This window comes from Cygnus olor, chromosome 3, assembly GCF_009769625.2.
Source record: "Cygnus olor isolate bCygOlo1 chromosome 3, bCygOlo1.pri.v2, whole genome shotgun sequence".
Classification (NCBI taxonomy): domain Eukaryota; kingdom Metazoa; phylum Chordata; class Aves; order Anseriformes; family Anatidae; genus Cygnus; species Cygnus olor.
Window position 1 is genome coordinate 56,572,309 of NC_049171.1, and position 26,403 is coordinate 56,598,711.

General features: G+C 37.8%; 1 protein-coding gene across 4 annotated transcripts; it reads left to right on the forward strand.

The window, feature by feature from the left end:
* On the forward strand, positions 1-25,872 carry TRMT11 (tRNA methyltransferase 11 homolog). Of its 4 annotated transcripts, XM_040551495.1 has the most exons (13): positions 2-176; positions 1,121-1,186; positions 1,903-1,976; positions 3,694-3,775; positions 3,881-3,973; positions 4,638-4,772; positions 6,439-6,595; positions 10,509-10,589; positions 11,220-11,384; positions 12,769-12,841; positions 13,534-13,665; positions 17,568-17,688; positions 25,202-25,872. In XM_040551495.1, exons 1-13 carry the CDS (start codon positions 99-101, stop codon positions 25,331-25,333), a joined length of 1,389 nt encoding a protein of 462 aa, XP_040407429.1. In that variant the 5' UTR covers positions 2-98; the 3' UTR covers positions 25,334-25,872. The 4 variants fall into 4 exon arrangements, with proteins under 4 accessions (XP_040407430.1, XP_040407429.1, XP_040407431.1 ...); XM_040551496.1 differs by lacking the exon at positions 25,202-25,872 and having other exon boundaries at positions 1-176; positions 13,534-13,685; XM_040551497.1 differs by lacking the exon at positions 2-176 and having other exon boundaries at positions 1,170-1,186; positions 1,903-1,983.
* The last annotated feature ends 531 nt before the right edge of the window (positions 25,873-26,403 follow it).

Sequence of the window (26,403 nt, forward strand, 5' to 3'; positions counted from 1 at the left end):
CCTTCCCTTTTCCCTTCCCGTGCCGTGCCGAGCCGTGCCGTGCCGGCCAGGCCCGCCCGGCGGCGCATGCGGGGCGGGGAGGCGGGAGCCGTCCCGAGATGGCGGCGCGGCCGCCGGTGCCGCTGGGACGGTTCCTGCTGCTGCTGGCGCAGGAGCACCTGGAGTTCCGCCTGCCGGTGAGCGCCCCGCGGGCGGTCAGGGGGCGGTCGGGGGGGCGCTGCCCTCGGGGGCTCCCCCCCGGCTGCAGCCGGGGACGGCCCGGGGGCGGGCGGCGTGCCCAGGACGCGGCCGCCTTCCTCGGGGCCCCCCGCGGGCCCGCGGCTCGGGGCTGCCGCTTGGGGCCGGGCACAGCCTGGAGTGGGAGGCTGGGACGCTGCGTGGGGAGAGGAAGCGCTGGAGGCAAACCCCTTCCAGCACTTCGCCGTCTTTCCTCTTGGAGGGATCTTCCCAATGCCTGACCCAGGGTGCTGCTCATCATCTCCGTAGTAAACAAACCCAGTCATTGCCTTCCTTCAGCACGGCAAGCTTTAGCACGCGGAGAGATCCTTATCGCCCTGCTCTCCATTTCTCTCAGTCTTTCCTCGCAGGCCGTGTTTTCTGCACTTCTTGTCGCTTTCCTTTAGGCAGTATTAACAGCAGCGAAAGATGAATGCAGGAATGGAAAACACTGGGATTTCCTTACTGAAATCGTGCGTTTGATCTTACTGTACTGTACGTTGTACAGCTTTTCATAACCTGTCAGTAACTTGTTCATTTGCGGCTGAGTTCTGAGAAATACAATCAGCTATTTTAACAGCAGAAGAGTCTATTTTTTTTCATCTCATAAATACTACCTACAAGCTGAATTTAATTGTAAACCTCTGCCCTAGCCACAATTACGCTAAGATTTTTTCATTGTTGGTTTTCACAATAAATCCGTAGTAAATGCCATTCTTTCTTCTATTGCTAAGTTTTTGTTTATAATCCCTGTAGAGGACACGTCTGCATTAAAACTTATAATATGCTGTTCTTTCTCTGATACATACATATATATATATATATATATATTATATATATATATATAAAAGTTTAAAATGTTGGTGAATGCTCCTGAAGCCTGACCTTTTTATTTTCACTTTAGGAAATAACATCTTTGCTCTCGCTCTATGGTGGACAATTTAGCGATCAGCAGGAAATTTGTGTAAATGTAAGTGGGGACCAAATATTTTACTTGAGTGCATGTATGATATACAAATATGCCCTTTATGATATTTTTATTTAAAGTGTGTAACCGAATATATTTTGAAGTTTCTTAGGAAAATAAGCTGTCTTTGAAAAATGAGCAATTCTGAATTTCAGCTCAGATTTTGAGTTTAGGGAAAGATGCACAAAAAGCACATCAGGATGTCTTCACTTAGCTATATAGAAAGAAATTGTGCCATCTACTGGGAGGCTTGTTTCTTTTCAGAATAGCTGAACCATGAACGCATTTTAGTAGGCCGTGTGAATTTAGTGTTTACCTCTAATTTGATGAGACAGTATATCCAAAAAAGTGAAGCTGGCAAGCTGGTCTCAGTGCTTAGTCAGAAAACATTACTAGCTTTTTGTTGTTAGTTTTGTTTAAGTAGGTGTTATGATTCCCTAGAGGATGAATAATCAAGAAAATTGTAAACAAACATAATATTTTACCAAATCTAAGATATGGTAGGGAAATTGAATTTGTAATAAAGTTTTTTGGCTATTCAACCAAGATTTAATTTTACCTTAAATTAAATGTTTTATCCTCATGTTCTCTGTACTGTTAACGTGTTTTTTTCTTCAGCATGTATGTTCTGTTTTGATACAACAGAATTGTGTAATTGTGTAATACATGTAACATCCTCCAGGTAGGCATTTGCATCACTCATCATCTTTTTATTTCAGTCTCCGTTTTGGATTCTCAATATTCCTTCAGAAGAGATGGCAAGGAGAATAATGAAACGGACAGTATGTGCAAAGTAAGAGGTGAAAAATCTTGAAAATGATAAAGTAGGCTGTAAAAAAACTTTCACTATATGAGGGAAAATATTAATTTTGTATGGAGTCTTAAGTCTTATGGAGTCCTAAGTCTTAAGTCACTGCTTACCTCTAGAAATAAGGAAGTATTGTCGGACCCTGTAGGACTGATTACATAGTATGCCTGTCCTTTTTACTTAATTTACAATCAGCACCAGGTCTTGAAGCACTGTTTTTCACTGTAGAGCCAGTGCTCATCTTGTAGTGTCAGTGACTTCCCAGTTGACTTGAGCACTGTTTAGTTAGTGGCTCATTTTAAAACACATATGGAATTAAAAGATAAGAACAGTGATAGGTAAAAACTGAAAATCAAGTTTAGAAGGGAATGGTATGAGAAGATATATATTCCTTGTCATATGTGCCTGAGGAATTAAAGCACAACAGAACAGCTTACAGGCGTTCTATATGGCATGTTCTTTCAAACAATACATACAGCTATCGTATGCTTATTTTATGTAGAAAGCACGACTTGCCCGCTATTTTTTTCTGCCCTATTACCTCTTATGGGGAGTTACGTTAGCATAAGATTGCTAGAGCATCTCAATTGCACTGCTAATGAAAATTAAAAGCTCTGAAGCATATACTTATCTAAATAAACTCTCAGCAGCATGTTGTGGGCTTTTTTTTTTTTTTTTTTTTAGATAATTAAGTGTAAAGGTAAGAAGTGAGCCTGAATTGCTTCTCCAACAGCAAAATAAAACTCAAAGATGAATATTTGGTTGTCCCTAGTATAGCCTATGTTGTTAGCTTTTCCATAGCTCCATCTATAAATATAGTTTACATTCTTAAAGTAAATAGAAACAGATGCTTTAAGAAGAAGTTACACACTGTTAAAATTTACTCTTTTTTCAGGGTAAATGCAGGTTAGAAATGTAGCCCTAAATATTTGTCACGAAAGGGATACTGTAACTAAATGGCCTACCACTGACCCTTGTCACTTAGTAAAGTGTAGTTCTCATTTACATTTGCGTGAGTGAGTTAAACCTTTGAACGCTGAGAAGTTTTTCCCTTAGGGAGTCAACCACCATCCTTGTAAAAGTACTGCATGCCACCGCTGATCCTTAAAGGTTGTCTTTGTGTATGGTGTGTGTTACAAATACACACAGGAATGTCTAACAATATGCAGTGCCACGAGGGTTCCTGTTGTAGGATTTTTCTCTTTGATATGGATAGGGCACTTGGGATATCTGAATGCTGGGGGGAAGGTCTGCGATGTGGTGTGTGGTGGTGTGCCTTCACTGCAGTAGCATCAGTTCTATCATCTTCCAAGGCAATGCTTTCATTGAAGCCAGCAATATGGAAACAACAACAAAAGTGTAAGAAACAGCATAGTGCTAAAAAATCTTAAAATGTCAAACATCTTAGCCAAATCTTCAAATGGGATAGAACCACTGATTATATCTCTGGCTACATAAGACAGACCAAACAAAAAAGCGTCTTTGATGCATCAGCTTAGGATAAAAGAAAAAGTATTTCCCTGTTCAGAACAAAACTTAAATGTGTGCTAAGACATAAATAACATCCCCCTTTATCCCCATGAAGCCTAAGCATGTTGACCAAGAAGGATTGGTGAGAAGGAATGTCTGTAAGGCATTTCCCTCTTCCCTTCCCCTTCGCCACTTATATCTTACTGCACTCTAAAAATATTGGTATTTTCAGGTCTATATTTGAACTGTGGGGTCATGGCAGGTCTGCAGGGGAGCTCTATGCATCTTTGAAGAACTATCCAATGGACAAGATGGTATGCATGTGAAGAATTTAAAACTGTTTTCTTCTTCACAGTAGTTAACACTGCAACTGTATTAATGAGAATTATTATTAATGAGAATCTTTGCCATTTTTTCAGCTTCCATATCTACAGCCTGACTCTACATACAAAATACGTATTCATACTTTTAATAAAACACTGACCCAAGCACAGAAGATAAAGAAGATAGATGTAAGTAGATGTTTAAGGTACCATCAACATTTATTTTTATCTATTTATGTTGTTCTTATTCAATACTATCAGTATTCTCTAAGATGTATTGAATTTGGGGTTTCCTGAATATCTTAAAACAGTTTACAGCTTATGTCTCGTCACCTGTAAACGAGATCTTTCCGTCTGACGTAACATGCCTGTGAATTCCTACCTTTGTGTTTGTTTTTTTCCTAAGCAGATCATGTAAGGCATATACAAAGACAAACAATTGTCACAGTGCTGATTTATAGATGCAGAAATTTAGGCTTATGGCCTAGAACTATAAGCTTCATATAGAGTTAGATGCCAGTTTTGAGAAAATCTCTTATCTCCATATTAGACATTAATTGTTGGAGTATGTGGAACAGCCAGTCCGCTGACTTTAGTTGCAAGCTGTGGATTGTTTGCCAATTTTCTGTTCTGTCCTTATGTTTCTGTCTGTACTTGTGTTCTCCTCCTAATTATATCACTATTTTAATTAGGATTTTTTTCTAAGTTACTGTTTTTGCTTTTCCACGCTCTATTTTTAGTCACTGGTGATTGTGTAGAATTTTAGGGGGGGGTTAGGTTTTCTTTTTTTGGGGGGACATGTATTTTAAAAACTTGACCTAGAACGTGTAGACTGTTTTTCTTTTTTGCATAGGCTCTTGAGTTTCTGCCATTCAACGGAAAAGTAAATTTAAAGAATCCAGAACACGTCTTCTGGATTTTGGAAGATTATGGAATGGACCCTAATAATGTTCCAGAAGAGCCCTTTGATCTGTATTTTGGTAGATGGGTGCGTAAGTACAGTTGCTTCAGTTTTTGAGCGTGTATATTCAGAAGAGTGTTCTTCAATTTAAAATGTGAAAGTTGCCTTGAGCTTTAATGGAAGCATACAGTATAACCATGACTGAATATATCACTGCATAAAACAGTGATACAAGTCTTGAAAATCCTTACGTGACCAACAAAAAGCAGTTTCATTTAGCAATTCAAAAACAGGTGGAAAAAATGGTTGTAAACAGCACCAATGTCTCCACACAGCTATGGTATTGTAAATCCAGGTGAAGCTAAAAGCACCAGCAACCTGCTTCAAAATGTGAAGAAATATTAACAGAATAGTAGATGGTTTGCTACCATGCTGACTTGCATCAGCCCTGCTGGAGCATTCTGCAAGTGCTTCAGGTGGTCCTGATGAGCGCCTCAAGAGAAAGGTATGGACTGAGCCTTTGACTCAGTAGTTACCATGTAGTTGTTAGTTATCATGGACTGAGACTCTGGACCACAGTGGGTCCAGCCCACAAGTGGATGTGTGTGTGAGAGGACACTGACTGTGCTGCGCTGCTCACACACAGTAAGGGTCATTTTCAAAAGCTGTCTAGAGTTTGTCATCTGAGGTACTTACTGCAAATGTTCTCGTCTGTTGGGTGTATGCGCTCCAAACCTGCTGCATAATTAGGATATTTTGAGGAAATTGGATCTGGTCTTTTGTGAGGAAAAGTGGATCCCCAAAGGACATCTTACAGAATGACACCATTGACTGATGGAAAACGGTGTTCTACGATGTCCTGGGTCAAGAGCGGTTAGAAGGGAAGAGAATCACTGCTAAGGATGCACAGCTGTGGTCAGAGGTTGTATAAAGATAACTACGTGGGAAGTTAGAGGCCTGCATTGCCTGTTAGTGACTCTGAATACTCTCCATGCCTGTGATAACTTGATAGCACCCTATGTTGTGGCAATACTGCACAATGGTGCAGCTGTTGTCCCACCTGTGCTGGAATCCTGAAATGTTCAAAGACAGGTAAACCAACCTGGAAAACTTAGACAAATGTGTTTTATTTAACCAGTAAAACTGATGGTGGCCGGAGTCAGAGAATTGTGTTGGAAGAGCTTTTGAACGTGTTCAGTTCTGGACTGTTTTGGTCATTGTCAATGTATTTTGGAAGTCTGATGGAAAAAATGCTAGCATTTGGGCCTTGTCTGTTTTTCCAGTAAATCCCAATCCGTCAATGCTATCTTAAATTTCCGAACTTTAGATTTTGAGCATGACAGAAAAGCTGGTGAACATCAAAATTCTGTGTGACCTTAACCTGTGTGCATGCACTTGTTTACATGTACTTTATTTGTTAACATTTTGAAGTTCTTTTAACTCTGAATTGCCAGAAATTGTTATTCTGATACTAGAATAATAGCAAAGTTGCTCTAATACTTATTTATTTAGAATAATTTTCACTACAAATTGTTTGTATGTTTTTGATCTCTATCTTGAAGTATTTATCTAGATATTGCATCAAGATACCTGTTGCTCGGAAAGAAGTGTGTCATACTTGCAGAAGGCAGAAAGCAAAATGATGTATTATGAAATGACGACTTTGCTGTTTGTTGGATAGTGTCAGTTAAGCAAGTTTGTCAGTCTATCTCTTGTATCTAAGACTTGATGGTGATTTCAAATCTTTCAACAGATTGCAGATGGCCAAAGAGAACTCATTGAGTCCTACAGTGTAAAAAAGAGACACTTTATTGGAAATACTAGCATGGATGCCTGCCTGTCTTTCATTATGGCAAATCATGGAAGAGTGAAACCCAACGATATTGTATATGACCCCTTTGTTGGAACAGGTATATTCTTTTCTACTGGAGGGAAAAACTGGGAGATAGTGTTACTGTGGTGTTACACCGCCCTCCTACCTGACGCAGCAGCTTCAGGCGCTCGACTGACATTAGAGATTGTACCAAAAGCAACATGGGAGTCATAAAGTGAATCTTGAAAGAGATTTTAGGGGAAGGAGACCAGTTTTAGATGCAAACGGACTTCTCAGATGTGTGAAATAATCAACTTTTTTTTTTTAATGTAACATGGTTTAAACACCAGTTCATGTGTATTGTGGACCACTTAGGATCCAAAGTGACTAAGAACTGAAATTTGGCTCCAACATTCCCTGCAGCAACTTTCAGAATGTTGTGTGGAGTAGCATCTCTGGAGGTGGCTCTTCTGAGAGGTGCTGAGGGCACTTCTGAGCCTGTCACACAATGTAGCAGTTGTTAGGTCATAGCATTCGACAGTGATGGGCTCCTTGTGCTGTTGCATCTTTCCTTTAGGACAATGCTGTTCACAACATTTATTCACTCCAGTTGAGATTTTTCGTAGTTAAACCAGGAGGGGGAGCTTTTATTCCACATATTAGTCTGCATGCCATAGAAGTACCTTTTACCTAAGGGAAACTCAACTTTTTTGTAGTTGAAAAAGAAGATCCATGGTGTCAGATTGTGGCATTTAATCACACAAGAGAATATCATGTTAAGCTACCTTTAGTAGTTTATTGAAAAGAAAAACAAAGGCTGCATTGCTGACCTGGATTTTGCTAAAGTTTGACCATGAAGACCACGTGAGCCACATACAATTAAAAATCCTTAGTAGGAGGGTGAAGAGAATTCACTGCAGAAATTATTACAAAGATGCTAGGGAGAGCGAAGGCAACACTACAGCATCGCTAGCAGGACAAATGTTTATTAGCATGTGGATTCTTTGTAACACAGAAAACACAACAGGAATATTGTATTTTCAGAAACACAGGACTTCAGTAAACTGTGTGTGTTTGTCTTCAGTATTTGTACTCATATACAACCTGATTTTTTGCATGCAGAATGATTTCTTACGACATTTACTCATCTTCCTTGTTCTTGGGTTTGAGTAGTACTCTTTGAAAGGGTGAGGAAATTCCTTTAGTTCATCTCTAAGCAGTTTGTTTCACTTTGGTGTTAGTAGTTTTGTTTCTTTATCTGCTAAGCCTACATCACAAAAAGTCCTCTGAAAGCAATTATTTTCTTGGGAGTGAAAATGAAGAAAAAAATGAAGGGGTAAAGATAGAATAAGAAAAATTGCATAGAAATGGGTGAAGCTATAGAAATTAATGATGAATGTTAAGACTGAAGTGATTCAGTTCAAAAGTGTAGCATACACAAAATTCTCCCCAAACTGCCCAGTGATTTGAATTAAAAATTTTAGTTTTACTGCAGTAAACATCTGTAATGTACAGACTTGAGATTAATGGTACACAGGGACACTAGAGATGCTGGGTAAGGCAGTCAGAAAACTGCATTTATAACTAAACAGTGTCTTTTCTTTTGTACCTGCTCTTGGTGAATAGGACCCAGGAATTTCAATAGTTTAATGAGGTCATTTATAGGATTTTCAAGGTTGTCAGGTGTAGTAATGAGCTATCAGGAATTTTGGAAGGTAGTTTAGAGTTGAGAATAAAGCAGTGAATTTGAGCTTATGAGTTTGGAAGGAATGTACCTTTGGTACTTCAGGAGTACTTTGAAGAAACTGTAGTTCAGATTTCTTCACTGATGCAGCTTGAATACCTGGATTAATTTCTTCGCTTTTTTTTTTTTAAATGCTCTAAAAATAAATATTACCAGGTTAGAACAGCCTTGCAAAATGGTGCTTGCTTGTTGGAAGCAAACTGGTTTTGCTACATGAGTCAAACAAGTCTTCCAGATCAGTGTAATAGTGGACAAGTGGAATTTGTCATTGGAATGAAAAGTGCGTTTGACTAGGCTGATTTAAGAGACTTAATTCCTCCCCGGAGGTTTCTGGAGGAGGAAATCAAGTCTTTTATCTGAATATTTTGTATTGTCCTGTTTGACAATTTGTTCTTGTTACCCCAGTAAGCCTATTGCTTGTACCTCGAGAAGATGTTTGTCCCTGGTTTCCCTTTGCCAATTCATGATGCTGTATAATTGCAAGTAACACAATTTTATTCTTCGACATCGTGGAGGAAAGTGATATGACCAGACCCTCATCCATGCTCAAGAGATAGGAAAAACAGACACTATCCAATAGAAAGGCATGAAGTTCTGTGCCATTGTCATTAGGTTAATAGCCGTCAGTGGACGCAATGGTTATCTGATTAACCCTTAACATACATCTGTTTAATATAGGATAGGTCAAAGGGCTGGCCCAGTTAGAATATTTAAGTATCTATGTAAGTTTCTGTGAACAAAATTGAACTAGTATCAGCTGAGATTTAAAAGCTATAAGTTCATGCTTTCCTATCTCATTTTTTTTTAATGTGATTAAAAATATTCTTAGATGGGCAAAGTACTTTCTTCTTACTTTTTTTATAGGACTGGGTGGTATGCCATACTTGGGGTCAGGGATAGCTAAATTTGTCTTGACCCTCTGGAGGTACTGCCCATCTGTTCTGAGGGATTACAGCCGAGAAGGGAAATGGGTGACTCCTATGGGGGTGAGTAACCTTGCTTTTCCCTGATCCATTTCACAAGAAAACAGATTTATTTTTTTTCTCCCTCACCTTCAGTTTTGGTAGTTTATTAGCATACAATGCAGGAATTTTCTAGTGCCCCATGTAGGACCTTTAGCCTGTACATGCAGAATGTGTTGTAGACTTGCTGGTGCTGAGTGGTTGGTGTGGGGCAATGCAGCTGCCTGAGACGCTCGTTTTCAGGCTGCCACTGAACACAAGAATTCGTGTCATCCATGCAGGCAGCTTGCATGCTCCTAGTGCTGGTGAGCTCTCTTCTTGCAGCAATTGTCCCCTTCGTTTTTGTGGGACTGCTTCTACCCATAAGCATGTGGCATCAGTAATGTGGGGTTCACAGCCAAGTTCTTGGTTACAGTACAGTTCTAAACTGTTCTGTTAGCTGTGTACTTTCTGATTAACAGCACAATTCTTTGATAATCTTCTGCCATCCATCCTTTTTTTTTGTTTGGAAGTTGTTAAAGACTTAGTAGAGGTGCTCTTTTCTGGGGGCTATTCCGCAGTTGCCCAGTTTCAAGGGGAAACCACACATGCTTTTAGCAGTTTTCTTAATTAGAAATGCAGATCACAGTAGTAAATAACAAAAATAGTAAACAAACAGTTTTATTGCTAGATTAGTAAACTAATAAATGTGTTGACAAAATAGCAGCATACACAAAAAAAAAGGCATCTCTTGCTAGTTGAGAGCTATATAAACAAGGAAACTTTTTTGATACTGACATTTACAGTGGGGATATTTATATTTTTGAGGTTCTTTACCATTGCTTCCTAATAAGGGACTGACTGCCCACATACAAAACAAGCTTAATTTTTGACATAGTTAAGGAGACTAACTTTGAGAATAGGTGCTGTAATATTGCCTTTTTTTGGCGGTAATTTCTCAGATTGTTTGCTAGAAGTGCTTATAAAATAGAATTAACAGTTTTGATTCTTGTAATGCTCAGAGGGTCTAATTGCTTTAAATACAGAAAACTACAAACAAACTCCTCAGAAAGTCACCAGAGATGAGTGGCATAGGAAGATCATGTATAACAGATCATGTATAATAATTTAGTATTAACATCTCTGATTTTAATTGTGTAGAGATTTTCACTGTTTTATAGTTGTATTTTATTTTTTTTCTTGGGTTTAGCTTTGAGTCTAGTGTTCTACTTCTGTAAACTCCTGACGCTCCTGAGGAAAAAATCCTAACACAGATGACATTCATAACAACAATTTACACCTTTCCCCTTTTTTGCCCATTATAGGTGGCCTCCTTATCTCCTCGGCACACTTTGGAGCATATGTATGTGGTACTGATATAGACTACAACACAATCCATGGATTAGGTATGTTACACACTTCTAAGCCATTGAGATCTTACTCTTTGGAATTTAAGAATTCTGATGATAGCATGTAGTGCATTTTAAAGCAACGTTAATTTTCACAGGATTAATTTGTTTGTGTGTAATTTTATTGATCAATTTACATGTGTCTTAGCTGAGCTATTCTGTTACTTTTTAAGCACTAAATATTTGAGAAAAGGAATAATGAAAACCAAAACAAAAATCAAAATAGTAATGACAATAGCTATGTGCTTTCTTATTCTGTGAAATAGGAACATTTTTACATAACCAAACCCAGCAAGCCTAGTCCCATTCTTACTTCTCTGAAAAACTGTTGTGCAAATTAGAATGATTTCCTGCATAGGATTATGACTGATGGATAGTGCTTCTCCAAAGATGATATTTAATAAACTAACATTTTAAAAAATGTGTTCTGTGACACCCTATACAGATGGTACAGTGGAACTATCTTTCATCTGTTTTCATTATGTCTTCTTAGTTACAAAGTTTATTTTATCACAAATACTTGTGTTGGTGAGTAGAGTAAGGCAGGAGATAAACTCTTGTTTTGTGTGACATGTATATGAAAGGTTTTGTTGTTGAGGATGCATTTTTTTTTCCTTTCTCTCTCAGGCAAGGCAAGCAGAAAGAACCAGAAATGGAGAGGACCAGATGAAAATATCAGAGCTAATCTCCGACAGTACGGTTTAGAGAAGTATTACCTTGATGCCCTAGTTTCTGATTCTTCACGACCAGTATGGCGAAAAGGGATGCTGTTTGATGCAATCATTACAGATCGTAAGTTTGTTAATGTTTTTTGTTGCCTAATTACAATGACTAAAATATTATTGCCTAGGTATATTTATATGTATATTGATTTAATGTCTCGATGAGTTCTGCAGTTTCCTGCAGGATCTGTAGTTTCCATATTACAAAAAATGACCTTTGAATTCAACACTGTGGAAACTGGATCTGCATTTTGACATCTCTGCATTTATTTTAAGGATAGTTATAAATGTGTAACAAAGCTGGAGATAATGCTGTCTTCCATGGAGACAATATTATGACTGACAGTGAAAATCAATATGGCTGAAAATCATCCTTTGAATGTGTCTCATTCAGTAAAGGCATAACATTACTGATGCATGGAGCCTTCTTACCAGAACGGTCTGTGTTGCTTTTAGGACTTGATCTGCAGCACACTGGAGTCTGATGGACTCTGAAGACTTATCTTAAGTACTTATTGGAGTGCTTCCAAAGAGAGAGTTTAATGCATTTACGATACACGTAACATCTGGAAGTACTAGGAGTTTGAAAGGATCCTCTGCTCTTCGAGAAACCTGTGTGCTTAACACCATTTGTCTTGCCTGAGAGGAGTAGAGGCTAAGGGAATAAATAGAAGACTTTGATTGAGTAATTTCTGATGTCTAGTACTGGGTCATACTATGATACATTCATATTAGTTAGGAATAGGGAGGGTGACTTTTCTCTGTGGGTTGCTCCTTGATTTGTATTTGGCCTGTTTGAAAATAAGACAATGCAGAATATTAACGTTACTTAGAACTGAATTTGTAAATTGTGTTGAAACTTCTGTATTTACAACATGGTGACATTAGTGCTTCCATGCTGAAATACTGAAATGAGTCTTACAAAAACAAATGTGTTGAATGTGAAATAAGCATGTTATGCTATCAGAAATTTGCAGAAACATGTAAGAAAAGCCACCTCTGGCTGCTCTTATCTGTATGAGAATTACCATTTGCAGAATGTGCTGGCAAGAAATTCCAATTATACCAAGTAGTTTTGAAAAAGATCAGCCAAGTGCTATAGCAGAGGTGTTTACTTATGTCGAACAAGAGGATGGGATTATTTGTCACATGTTGAAAATGTAAGGATTATTTTTAATGAATAAAACTGTTAACAAAACAGAAAAGCATTTTCTGTATTGTAGCTAACATCTAGTATGCTGGAAGCCTCTTACAGCTGAAAGGCTTTCTTTGAAACAGTTTTTAAGCAATTCTTTGGATCTTACCCTTACCGACTTTCTTTGTAATTTTTTTTTTCCTAAACGTTGTATAAGCCATAGATTATGCACTGTTTTATATGTATAGCATAATTGTATAATGTTATTTGGGCAAAGACTGAACTTCTCATCTCTGCACTATGCTTTCGCTTTGTATAGCACCATATGGTATCAGAGAAGCTACTCGCAGAACAGGTTCACAGAAGGAATCAGTTAAGTCAGCTGAAAGAAGGTAAGTAAGCTACTCTGTCTGACGTACAATATAAATGTCTTAATGGGAAGCCAGTCACAGTTTTAGAATCTTTATTTTTTCTTCGTTGACTGTCAGACCTTTAAAAAAATGTTAATAATTAAAGAAGAAAGGCCCCTTTTGTTCTGTTTGCAAAACCAATGTGTCACTTCCTGAAATCCATTTTGGTTTTGTTTTACCTCCTTATAACTTGCATGCGTCCGGATTTCAAATCCTGCATCTCACCTCTGTGAACCAGCAATACCTTGTTTCCTATTCTCAATGTTCTCTTCAAGCCCTGCAAGTTGCAGAATCAGTTTAAAATGGAGTACCTCTATTTCAGCTTAACCTTCCCTCTTGGTTTTCCACTGCTCCTTTCTCTTCACAGATAACGCATGGCTTCTCCACTTACATGGCCTTTCTTGTCTTCTTTTACTCTAAATTGCCCTTAGGGAAGATGCTATGCAAAATAACTATTTCCAACGTGCTTGTGTTTCAGTGATTTTCAGAAGTACTAAAAATGAGAGTAAATAGCCAGTAGGGGAATTTGGGAAGTCTTATTCCTCAAAGTAGAAGTTGCACATTTCAATTTACCCAGGTCGTTTTGCAAATCTCAGGTAGTGCTACTCTTTTATAATTAAAAAATGCAGGCTTTACATGTGCTTTTATGTTTACACTTGTGTTTTTTTGTTTAGCACAGAAAATCACATCTTCATTTCATCGAACTATCATCTGAGCGATATCTTTTTTGACCTATTGAAGTTTGCAGCAGAATATCTGGTGATGGGAGGAAGATTAGTTTACTGGCTGCCGATATACAGGCCTGAGTATGTATCCTTGATTTCTGGTATGTAGCATGTCAGAATGGATGCTAAATTCTAACTGTGATTATTTGGGCATAATACAGCTGGAACTTCCATAGTGCTAGCACTGAAAAGTAATGCTCAGGCATCGTATTGTTAGAACTTTGTATGAGGGGAAGTGGATTTTGAAATAAGGTCTTTGAATGGAGATAATTCCTGTTTACCAAAAAGAAAAAGCCGTCACATCTCCTTTTAAATGCATGTCCAATGGCTTGAGATTTAAGCTTAGAAAATTAGGCTTTTAAGGTGCAGATAGATTCCTAAGGTAGTTGTAGAAAGGCTCTTACTAATACGTGTTTGTATTAGAGTAGTTAGTAGGTGTGCATGACCAGGTCCTGTAAGAGAACATTCTTGGCTGTTTGGGGTTTGGCACCACTAATTTTAGCTTTCTTCTGAGTAATCGAAAGTGAAGTGACCGAGAGATGGCAGTGAGAGGCAAGAAGTACACTTCTTGCAGTACAGGGAAGCAGCCCTGTTAAGGACGAGAGAGGCCAGCAGAGACTGCAGGATGCTGTCTGCTCAGGAGTGCAGCTTTGGATTGAGTTTAAGAGAAGAGACATCTGTTTGCGTACCTGAGTTTAGCATCTTTTAGATAAGTTTTGGGGTTTTTCTTGCTGTTATTGTTTTTCCTGAAAAACATTTTATAGTAAAGTGGGGAGATGACGTACAGTAACTGTCTCTGAGTATCTCCCAGATGTAGGTGTGTACTGAATGTAGCTTCTACACTGTCTTTATGTTCCTACGTATGGCCAAGCTATACTGATAAACGAAGTGGGTGTTGTCCCTAACTTCACCACGCAAAAAAGCCTTGTGACAGTCTTCTGTATAATTATCACATGCTGTTTTGAAAATTTGGAAAATGGAAGAAGCCGATTCTATTACATCAAATTTCTGTGTGCTCTTCAGTAACAGAAGAGTGTGCTTAATAGCTTGTGGTGTTTGTTTGTTTGTTTTTTAATGCTATAATTGATATTTTAGGCTTTTTTATATAATACTGTTCACAGGCAAAGCAGAGAGTGCCATTAACAGTGTTACACACATTGTTCAAAATGTCTTTCTATACATACTTTTAACCCTGATAGGATTCACAAGTACACACGGTCTTAGATTTCCATGTCAATGAACTCTGTTTGGAATTATTGTGTTTCTTCTATTTGTCTAGATAACAGAGCTTTTTGTCTAGTCTTTGAACATTGGTAAGAACATGCATCCTCTGTACAGCAGAATACAGCGTTTATCTTTAGATAACTATGAACTACCCATTCTCGTTCTACTTTAGCTGCTGTTTTGGGACATCAGCTCTCTCAAACTCTAGTTGAATTGCCTCTTAAACAGTACATTTGTACATATAAGTATGAATTGACTTTATGCAATGAAGTTTGTAATATGGAAGTCACTGTATCAGCGCAGTATCATCGTTTTATCGTAATTTCAGTTGTAAAGATGAACACGAGAAGCTGTTAAAACAAGAGTGTAGAGGAAAGATAAGCCACTAGCTACTAATTTATTGTGCTCTCAAATACGCTTAGGCAACACCTGCCATCAGGTTCATGTGGTATTTGAGATCCTGGTGTATTACCTTAAATTAAAAACAGAACTAAATTAAAATGGGTTTCTGTTAAAAGCATTGCTACTGTATTACCCTTTTGATAATGTTCTGAGTTTCACCTGGGAGTGCAGAAAGATATATATGCATTAATGCTAACAGACAAGGTTTTTTAACAAGCCGATAATGATCTCTCACTCTGCAAGATAGCATCTCACTCCAAAGTTTACTCTTTCAATCTGACATTGAAATCATTATTGTCTGAATTCTTTTAATTCCTCTGCAGCCAGGCTTTATTATGGTTATGAAGAGAAACTTTTACGATACTGTGGCGGAGTGCCTACCTTTGTAAGAGTGACAGGCAGTTTGGTGGTAGTGGGTGCATCAAAAATTTTGTATAGTAGAAAAAACAATTGAGAATTCATTTGATTCTCCCTTGTCAAAAGCATGTTCTGACTTGACCTAGCAGAAGTTATGCCTTGATTTTGGACACAAGAAGGGACTGAAAGCTTGTTTGGTTATCTGGAAATTTTGAAACGATGCAGAGATGCAGTACTTTTAGTTTTTTATTTATGTACAAGTCCGTATTTGGATTGTTGTATTAATTTAACAGCTCACTATTGTCTTTAAATTAAGAAATGTCAAGATTTCCCTCAGCTCCTCGAGGGATCCTTTTATCGACTTGTGCTTTGTGAATTTGCAAGGCTGCTAAAGCTTCAGAACTAACATTTTTATTCTCTTAAGTGAAAAGTTTGTGGCAGGATTTTGTGAAGAATGACTTTATTTTCTTCTTTTCTACAAATACTTTGTCAGCAACTGAGCATCTGAAATTACTGTTAAATAATTGTAATACTAGAGCTTGCATGGAACTTATTCTACCAAATCCTGGGTTAGCATGGTTGTCCAATGAGTTCTTCGTTTTCCACCAGCTACTGTTAGCAAACTTAAAACTATGGTCCAGAGAAGTTCATATCACGGCCCTGTCTTGCCAGTAGGGCTAGATAAGTGGAATTTTATTTTTGTACTGCTTTTTTGGTTCTTTGGCATGGTCTTTTCAATGCATCTCTGGTTTGTGTGTCTAAATAGCCTTGCAGGTCTGCCAATTTGTGTCTTGCCCGCTGTCATGCGCAAGCCTATGCCATACATACAGGACAATCCATTTTCAGTTATGTTGGATTTGACTTCTCTTTCACCTGTAACAACACATCTACTTGTTAAAGTGCAGAAAATCCACTTCTTTACAAGAAAAATACCAAGCGCCTCTGTTGTATCTTTTAAGTTCCAGTGACTGGTTCCAAAATTTAGTTCTGATTTTTTAATGTCTTACTTCTGTTGACCCCCAACCACAGGGGAATCATGTGAGCAAGCATTTTATATGAAATCCTAGTCACTGACAATACCCCATATACCATTTTCTGTATTATGTTACAGTAACTATTATAGGAGAGCTTATTACAAAAATGAGGACTACATGGCTGACTTATACTCCAGTATATCGGAATCATGTCACATCTCATTTTATATTATTAAGCTAGGTTAATAATCCAGTCTCATGCAAAGCTCTTAAATTTTAGATTCCTCTTTTCAGCATTTGGAGAAATAGAAGGAGGGAAATTCCCTTTTTCCACAGGGAAATAGTATGAGGTGGAAGTCATTTAAAACACTGTAACTGCTTGGCTCTATAGACAAGGCTTAATTGCAAGCCATGTTGCTACCATCTGATGGTAAAAGCTAATTGATTTTTCTCCATTTAGAAAAAGTCTTCCATCATTTGACAAGACAATTACAATATGATATATTTGCAGCAACATCTTCTGAACTCCAGGAATGTCATTGCTGTAGGAGCTGGTTTAGTATCATTTGGAATTCAAGTGTAATGGTCTCCTTTTAGGGAGGTGGAGTTAAGTCTCTTGTTGCTGCATCTTTATTTATGTTGACCGTGGAATCCTGTTGTTTGTTTTTGTTTTAATCACAGCTCCCGATTGGATGGGTTGTTATTTCTGATTGGGCGAGATGTTTTCCCCTCGAAATGATACAGGCATGCATACATTAACGTAACGTAAATACATGTATAAAATATGGGTGGGGGCCTCTTTACAGTAACATTTCCATTTCTTCTACACATTTAATGTCACAAGGTGATTGGAATGTATGATTGGAAGAACTCTGAGCACCAATACCTGAGCTTCTGGTAACTTAATTTAAAATGCACAGCAACTTTCTAGTGTAAGCCATTTTGTGAAAAATCTGTGTGAATTTTGTTTCAGATGCAAGTGTTGCAGTTCATGAGCTTACAACTCTCTGAATGTTTTTCTTCCAGATATACAGAAGAGATCATTCCCCGCCACCCATGCCTGAAACTTATTAGCAACTGCGAGCAGATGCTTTCCAGCCACACGTCAAGGCGCCTGATAACCATGGAAAAGGTGAAAGAATACAAGGTAAGCTTGAATTCTTGATTATATTGTGTAAAGTGGTAGCTGTTGCATTCATGAAACGTTTGTGCTATTCAGTATTTGATCTTCGTTTCTCTCACACTTGAGTTTTTTATGACAGCTTTTGTAAAATTGTCACACATTTCTTCAAAGTAGATTGAGTAGTGATTTAAGGGACTCTACTGGTTTTGTTGTTTTCCTTTTTCTCCTCAACTTCTGATAAACTTTTCGTCCTGAGCAAGCCCCTTAATAGCATGAAACTATGCTTGCTTATGGAAATTGCATACTCTTTTCTTGGAAAACTGAACTCTGTGAATCAGATCTATAGAGAAGTTTAGATGCCTAAATTCCCATTGATTCCAAAGTGTGATTTGGTGCCCAAGTAAGTACTAAATGCCAGATACTTTGTGGATCTGCCAGTACTGGTAAACCATATTCAAATATTACTTCATTTTTAGAGTGATCTTTAAATCCACGAGGGACTAAACAATACAGCTTTTGGAAATAATATTGAATCTGTGGCATAATTACAATGAAGCAAGGATTTTTTTGTTTAAATTTATCCTTGAGAGGGGACGTGCTAAGCTCTTTTCCGGAGTCCCTGAGAGTGGCAAATACTGCATTTAGGTCTGCTTTCTGCTCTTGCTGCTTCTCTTACCTGCTAAGACTGTTTAAAAAGATGCTAAACCAGTGTGAAGCAAAATCTTAATGAAAACACAAACAAGAGGTGAGCAAATGTCTTACGTATATTCCTTTTTAGTTGGAAGATCTATTTAAAATGACAAGAGATGCTGTCAGACTGCTGTGTCTGCATGGTGCTTGCAGAAATAACAAAGCAGGATTTCAGCACTGCATTCATAATGCTAATGATGACTGAAATTGTCAAGCAACACCTGACTTTTTGTAAAACACTGTATGTGGAGTTCAGAGCCAGAGCTGCCAACTTTGTCAGTAGCAAACCACAAGGGTAAATTTTGATGCTTTTTGGCATGCATGTCTCAGGGTGTCCATGGAGGTTTTCTGCAGGGATTTTTTTATACGCCAGCTGGTATGCGGCTGCCAGTGCTGTAGGATAGGATGTCCTAATTTTAAAAATATGTTCACCCTTCTGCGAATAAACTTTCATCATTTGTTATTCTTGTTTTGTGCATCACGTATTCTTCAGGACGTGCTTTGACAGGTTCGCGTCTGGAAGCACTTAGCTTTGAGCACCTGATGCTACTTGGCAGGCTTACTGCCTAGATAAAACTGTGCAGGTGCTTCTGCTGTGGACTCCAGATGTCTTTTTAGATAACTTAAAGATGCTAATCACTGTGTATCGTTTCTAATAACACAAAACTTGTACAAATAACAGTACACAGATTGACACCTTAACTACTGCCTGCTTGGTTTGGGGTCCTGTTGTTTGGCATCTAACTACTTGAAGATCTTCCCATCGCAGCTTCCCTTACCTGACATGCTTCATATTCTCTTGGTTCTCTAGGACATATTTTTTCCTGTCTTAACGTCTTAAAAATCCTTTTGAGTTGGATGCTTATGACTCACGAGATATGATCATAAAATTCAGTATTTGGAGCTTTGGCAGTTTTTTCTATGAAAGAGTGGGTTATTCTGAATATACAGACATTTACATCTCAGACAGTTCCCATTTTCTTTAATAAACTGGTTTGTAACGAGAACTTACATGTTTCTTTTAGTTCAGCTTAGTGGAGTACTCACAAGTGACTAAGAAATTTTACAAATTATGTAATGCCATTATGCAGTCCTTCAGTTTTCCCAGTGTTTGCCACCAATAGTGAATTGCAAATTTCAAAGCAAATTCAGTTCCCTTATTAACTCTAACTTCTTAACCGAAGACAAATTTGATCAGTTACAGAAGGTGAGATTGGTGGTGTAACTTGATAGTGCTTGTGATATAAAGGAATCCAAAGTGCGTGTAAAAAGTGAATACAAGTCTAGTAGAAATATTGATCTATAATTAATCATAAGCATGAAGATCATAAATATTAGATTAAAACCATCACAAAAGTAGGTAATATAAAGTTGGTATATAGCTGAGTGACTTGTAAGCATCCAGTGTGTTCTTTTGAAGTTTATAATGCAATCATGCTGACTGGAAAATATTTCTTACTGAACACAGTGTTGATATGAATAGATTTTTCCACGTGTACGCAAGATGAGCAGAACAGTTGCTTTTTCTTTTAACACTTTTGGACACCAGTGGTGATCATTAGTAACTCCCCCTCACACTCCATTCTTAAATTATAGCAATGATGATAATAAAGTACATGAAGGCAGTTGTTGTAGACGGCAGCTAGCAGTAGGCAGATGGTGACTTCTATTCTAAAACTGTGAAGAGCTAGAGAAACAAAGAACGAGTGGAATGGGAGAGGAGCGAAATGGAAATGGTATGAGATAAGAACTCACTAGCCTGATGTGTTACTTCTTGTATAGGTATCAGTGGCCTTTCTGCTGGTATTAAATGGACATGGATCTCCTAAATATCTTTCTAAACCTGAAATAAAGCTTTCTAATTTATATTAAAGTGGGCAGGACTGTGTGAGTCTAGCCTCATCGAACTATGGAGAGAGGTTTTTCGGAGCAGTAAAAACACAAGTTCCACTCTCCAGAGACTAAACCATTCATATATAAGAACTGAAATACAGTGGTAGTGGAAGAATGAGGAGCTGTTGTGTTGGCTGAGTAGATTTGTGTTGTAATGTCTGTTGCCTGTAATCTTCTAGGAGTCCAGTCTTCTGCTTTAGGTCAGAGGGTGTTTGAACTAATTCTTCCATGCTGAGTCAAGTGAAAATATATCTTCCACTGTCCTGGCTTATTTTTCAAAAGCCTTTAAAAATATATGCATATAAGACTGAAAGATCTTCATCTCTATTATCTATATTTGAATTGTTACTTTTTTTAAAAAAAAAATTAAATGTCAAATAACTGGTAAATAGTTAATCAGCAGGAAAATTGGAGTATAACAACTTACAACTTAACAAGCGTTATTATCACAAGCGTTCTTGGGAGTCCATATCTGGTGATCAACCAACTGTCTCAGAAAGGATGGACTTATTAACGGTGTTTAACTGTAGGGTGACTTGGTGTTACCTTTCTTTACTACAGTGTGTCTAGCTTTTTGTCTTCAGAGACTGTGGATTTCCCCATAATGTTTGTTTCAGCCATTGTAGAATTGCTTGTGTTTGTTTCATTCCTTGGCTGGCTGTCTTAAAGAAATAGACCACATCTATTTGGCTAGTAAATGCTACCTAGTTTTAATGTTTCTCATTAGTACTTCTTAAAAAAAAATAAAATTTTATATATATATATATACACATAAAAAAGGAGAGATCTGTAGTTGACAAGGGTTAAGAGAGACACCTAGAAATTACAGGGAGAGATGAAACACAAAATTTGACTGAAAAATGAAGTCTGTATGACTGCCCATGAAAAGGCCCTGGAGCGTTGGGCATGCAAATTCACAACACTGGATGTGTCCAGCATTTCCATGTCATGGGGTCACTCCAGAGTCTTTACTAGCGTAGAACTTTTCCTACTGAATTTAGCCGTGTCTGTTCCTGGATGTGACCCTGCATCTGTGATTTGGGAACTGCTCGGTGCTGTTTATAGCTGTATAACATTAGTACAAGTGGTTTTTGTAGCTACTGTTCAGCACCAGATGTAGAGCGGTAGGAAGCTGTGATAAGGCTAGGAAGATCTTTTAAACAAAAAATGAATGTGGGTTATTGCCCGAAGGCTGAAACGAGGTGTGCCAGATTCATAAAAATCTGTAAACTTGCACATAGTATCTGCAAAAACTTAAAGACAAAGCTTTCTTGTTATCTTCAAGCTCCGTCCTCTTTCTTCCACCTCTCGTTATTTATCAGGGACACGATACCTTTATTTTTTTAGTGTTGTCTTTAGAACAATTCAGTGTTAAGTTGAAAACACAAATCAGCAAAAGCAGTTTGGTAACATCTTCTTTGCAAGAGCTTTGTTGATTTTTCAGTTGTCACAGAAGTCATCGTAAAACATTTCAGAGCAGAAGTTTTATGTGATAACTGCTGTTTGCAATTAGTCTGCTGTTTTGAGAACTTGAATAATTCAAAGTGAGAACCAAGGATGATTTAAAAAGAATGACCAGTGGCTAATCAACATCTTCGGTTCTACAAATAAAGGAGGAAGGCTTTGTCTTGGTGGTAGGACCAGTAGGCTGGGGATGGAGCTGGCTTACTGCCAAGTAGGCTGATCATTGCTGATCAGTCTTGGCACGTGGCCTAAGGAAATGCTTTCTTGGGAGGTCTCAGTATGTTGTGCCAAATAACCAATTACAAACTTTATGCCTTGAAAACTATGCATACTTTTTTTTTTTTTTTTTTTCCAAAACAAATGTGGCAAAAGCTAGTCATCCCTAGATGCAGCGTTGTATCACAAGTAGTACTCCTGATTCTTCCAGTGTATCATGTTAAGAGGAGGAAAGGGGCTACATGTGTTAAAACACAGTTGTTCAACTCCGTTCCCCAAATTTAAACTTTAACACAAAAGGGGCGAGTGGAGAAGGGGCAAGTGAACGGAGAAACAAGTATGCTAACTGGGCTGGACTGTTAATGCACTCCAGGGAGTTGACAATGGTATGATCGATGGCTGAAACCATTCCCAGGATTTGGTCCAATGCTTTGTTCATTACTGTGTCCCATCCACCCTCTGTAAGAGATCTTCTCTAACTACAAAGCATTCCTGCCAGAAATTCAGAGTGCATGTTCTACCAGTTCATACTACTCAAATTAGAGCTCACGTGAGGGTGTTTGTCTGGTTTCCTTACTGAAATGAAATGGTGCTCGATGCCTAGGCAAATTCCAATCCAAATAGTCAGAATGCTTTTCTGAAGATGATTTTGATGTGTTTTTATCTTTGTGGAGCTGAATGCAGACTTTCCCTATTGCTCAGATTATACCTGTTTGGCTCCCCATGTAGATAGAAAATACCCTAACTTAGAATTTATTCAGAAATCACTCATCTCTGAAATCCAAGACTTCCTTTTACTTGGTTCAGTTCTCATATTCCCTGTAAAACTATTTTGATTAGTAAATGTCAACAGTGAGTGGCATCTGCAGATAATTTAGGGTTTCTTATTTTCTTTTCCTTTTTTAAGAAGTCATTCCCAATCCATTCTCTTTCTTTAAAACCATTAACATCTTTATTGGGCAGTCATGTCTGTGTAAGGAAGAGATAGGGAATGGAAGCTCTTAAGCTGGAATTATGATGTGGGCCAGGAGCTTTCTTTGTAAACTATTCCAAGAAACCAGTGCCTGACTGCAGATTTCCTCTCATCTAGCAAGCAAAGATTTGCATAGCTTTTGATGAAGCCTGGATTTACAAAACGGATTGTGCTGTGGTGTGAAGCACCAAGGGTGTTTCCATCTGATGAATGCAGATGCTCCTCTTGAAGTTTCTTCTCTTACATATATCCTCTCTTTGTCCTCACCAGCTTGGGGGTAGTGGGAGTTAGTTCATTTCTTCCTTCTTCCCTTCACCCTGAATCAGCAGTTTGTTACTTAAGAAATCAAGATGAATGGAGTACAGATGTGTGACCTCTTAGAGGTTATAGGGATTAACTTTTATGTTAAAATACTGTTGACCTGTATATCGTTACCTTTCAGGGTCAAATATCCCATCCATTTCTTAAAATAATTTCTTAAAATAACTGAATTAAGTAAAATCATCATGAAAACACTTCCCAGAGGTATGAAAATCCATCACACGCTTTGGTCAAAGAGGGTTTACTGGCCTGTAAATTCAGGTGAAAAACAAGTGCTCTTTTCCTCAGCGTGGTACTGTATAGGAGACCTGGACAAGTGGCTACAGGCTGACTGTAAGAGGAACGTGTCTTAAGTCCTCCTTGTTTCCTGTCTCCCAGTAGTAATTTTTTTTTCATGGACACATTAAAAGGCATTGATTATGACCCTGAGAATGGTCTTAGAGATGCCTGTCTCTCACAGGTGACCAGAAGACAATAGTACAGTGTCTGGAGTGGCTTTTCTGAGGTCATTTTCTCCTGCTATTTTTCAACATCACAATATTTAAAAAGAACTAATTGGATGCTGATGGTAGATGTGCTTTACATATTAGATATGCACATGGCACTTAACATTTAAGAAGTTCATTTAAACCAGTGGCATTCCGCTGGTGTCTGAGCTAGGATAGCAGATGGGAACTGCTTCATGAGAGTAGCTCATTGTGTCCAGAAGAGGGCACTTGTACATGCGCAGAAATGTCTTGAAGTGTTGAAAAATCTTTGTCTTACAGCCTTAGGATGCATTTTAAGGTACCCAAAGCAAGACATGGTGTTGATCCTGCTGGGTGAAAGCCCAGAAGGGCTGCAAAAAAAATAGCGGAAGAGGGGAATGTCCACTAGAATTTAGTTCATTTAGTGTTGGTAGCATTTGGTAATGTATGAAAATACTGACTTAAATCTACTTCCATGTTACTGCTGCTACTTGTGCTAAGGCATTCTAGAGTAACGTTTGTTTTTTTTTAATATGAATGAATAACCCTGAACTGCATACTGAAGTAATGAACCAATTTGTATGCTGAAGCATTGCTTAAAAAATTTACAGTAAACCATGAGGATGCATTAAGAAGAAACATTTAGTAGAAAAGAAGTTTAGTTCTGTTGTGTGCTTGTTTTTATTTTCTCTTTGCACACTTCAGTTGTGCTTGTGAGGCTGTTTATCTATGTTTTATCTTGGCATTGTGATAAACTGCCATCAACCGTAAGTGTTAAACTGTTTTGAAAGTTGCCATCAGTTTTTAGCGCTCAGAAAAAAGTTGGTGTATTGTTTATTTTAGAGTATTGATAAACATCAGTTGACAAGTATCTTGATTGTGTAAAGCTACAGTACGTGATGAACTAAACATTTATATGTAGTGGCCCATATAATGGGCCAATTTTCTAAACTGTTTTCTTGGCTAATGTCATGTGTAGGGATTTACTATGTCAATTTTAATTTTCAGAAGTACGTGCATTCTGTACAAGAAAAAAATCCTCTGATAGCACTTCAGTTTCTGTATGAACTCTCTTTAATCATTTTTATTCCCCTTCTGTTTCTATCTGCTTTCCACAAAATGAGTGATTGAATTCTCCAGGTGCTATTTTTTCTGGAAACTAATCTTTATATTTCTGTTTTATAAAAGTTTGTGTGGCATAGTACTCTGCTCTCATTCATTCTTGCAAGGGTTGAATGTTTTTTTTGATGTTTGCTTACAGCTTGTTTTTGATCAATGCCAATGTTAAATGTTAAGACTTTTCAGTAGGATGTATGTGTTCTTGTTAATCTGAATGAAAACTTCAGCGTTGTATTTTTTGCATTGTTGAATGGTTTAAATGTTTGCCATTAAATTTTAAATAATACTTTACTTTTGCTTGTAATCATCTGAAAAAGTCTGAAGGAAAAACAATGGCAATGCACGCTGAACAGACTGCCATAAAAACTGACACTTGCATTTTGATGCCATGCAGGATCAAGATCAGAATTCTTACTTGTTGGATGATCAATACATGCCGTACAGGGGACACAATTCTTTTCGTGAGAAGTATTTCAGTGGTGTGACAAAGAGAATTGCCAAGGAAGAAAAAGACAACCAGAAGTAAAATACAATATAAACAGATTAAAAAATGAGGAAAGAATGAAGATTGTGTTTCTTTGTAAGGACATCTGGATATGAACATTCATTTGGATGCTTCAGAAAAATAAATACTGCTTTTAATTTTAAAGCAAGATGAAGCCCACAACACAGGTTGAGAGCAGTTCTTTTTAATTAGCTTTGTTTATAGCAGATTTTATTGTACAAGTTTTTCTGAGTCTTATTTAATTTATATTTGTACTTTCAAGTTATAATGATGATTGACTAAAACCATTATTATTGTTCTTCCACCATTAACGTTTACAAAAAGTAGTAGTATTATTTGACTTCTTAAACTGTGAACATCTGGCTGTTTTAGGAACACGTGGTGGTGATCAAGGATTGCTTATTGTGAAGATCATTTTCTTTTTTTTTTTCTAAATGATATACAGTAAAACAGAAAAGTTTGTGAGTTTTTATTTTTAATTGTTGTATGCAGTAACTGTTCATATGTGTTCTGATTTGTTCTGGCTGAGTCCAGCAGTGTTTAAAAAAAAAAACAACAAACAACACAAAGAAACAGATGTGTGCACACGCGTGTGCACACAGGCACACACGACTCTGTGACCTGACAAACTCTGGAGAGCCTATTAAACCCTATGAAGCCTGTCCACATCTGAAGCTCATCTGTACCTTGGATTTGCTCTTGCATTCCTAAACCTTGACTCTTGGTCAAGCCAACTGTCTGCAATTTTTGGTTCAGAAACTGATAGTTAAAGCAGTAACAACAGCATAAAATCAGTAATGGTTCCCTAATGGTATTAAGCCTAATCAAATCTTTGAAATTGAAGATGTAGTTGTTAAAGGGAAAACTTTGCTGAATCTGTACCATGTCCGTCATGAAAATACCTTATTTGAAAACCACTAAGCCCATTAATTCAGGATGTTAATGGTTCTTCTCATTTTGGTGGTCAAATATGGCCAAATACTCTTCAGCAGGGCCTTGGTGAATGTATCTGCTAACTCCAGCCAGGGAAAGCCTCACTTCTTAATTTGCTGCAAGCTACTGACTGTGGCCACATTATGATCTTTGTAGAT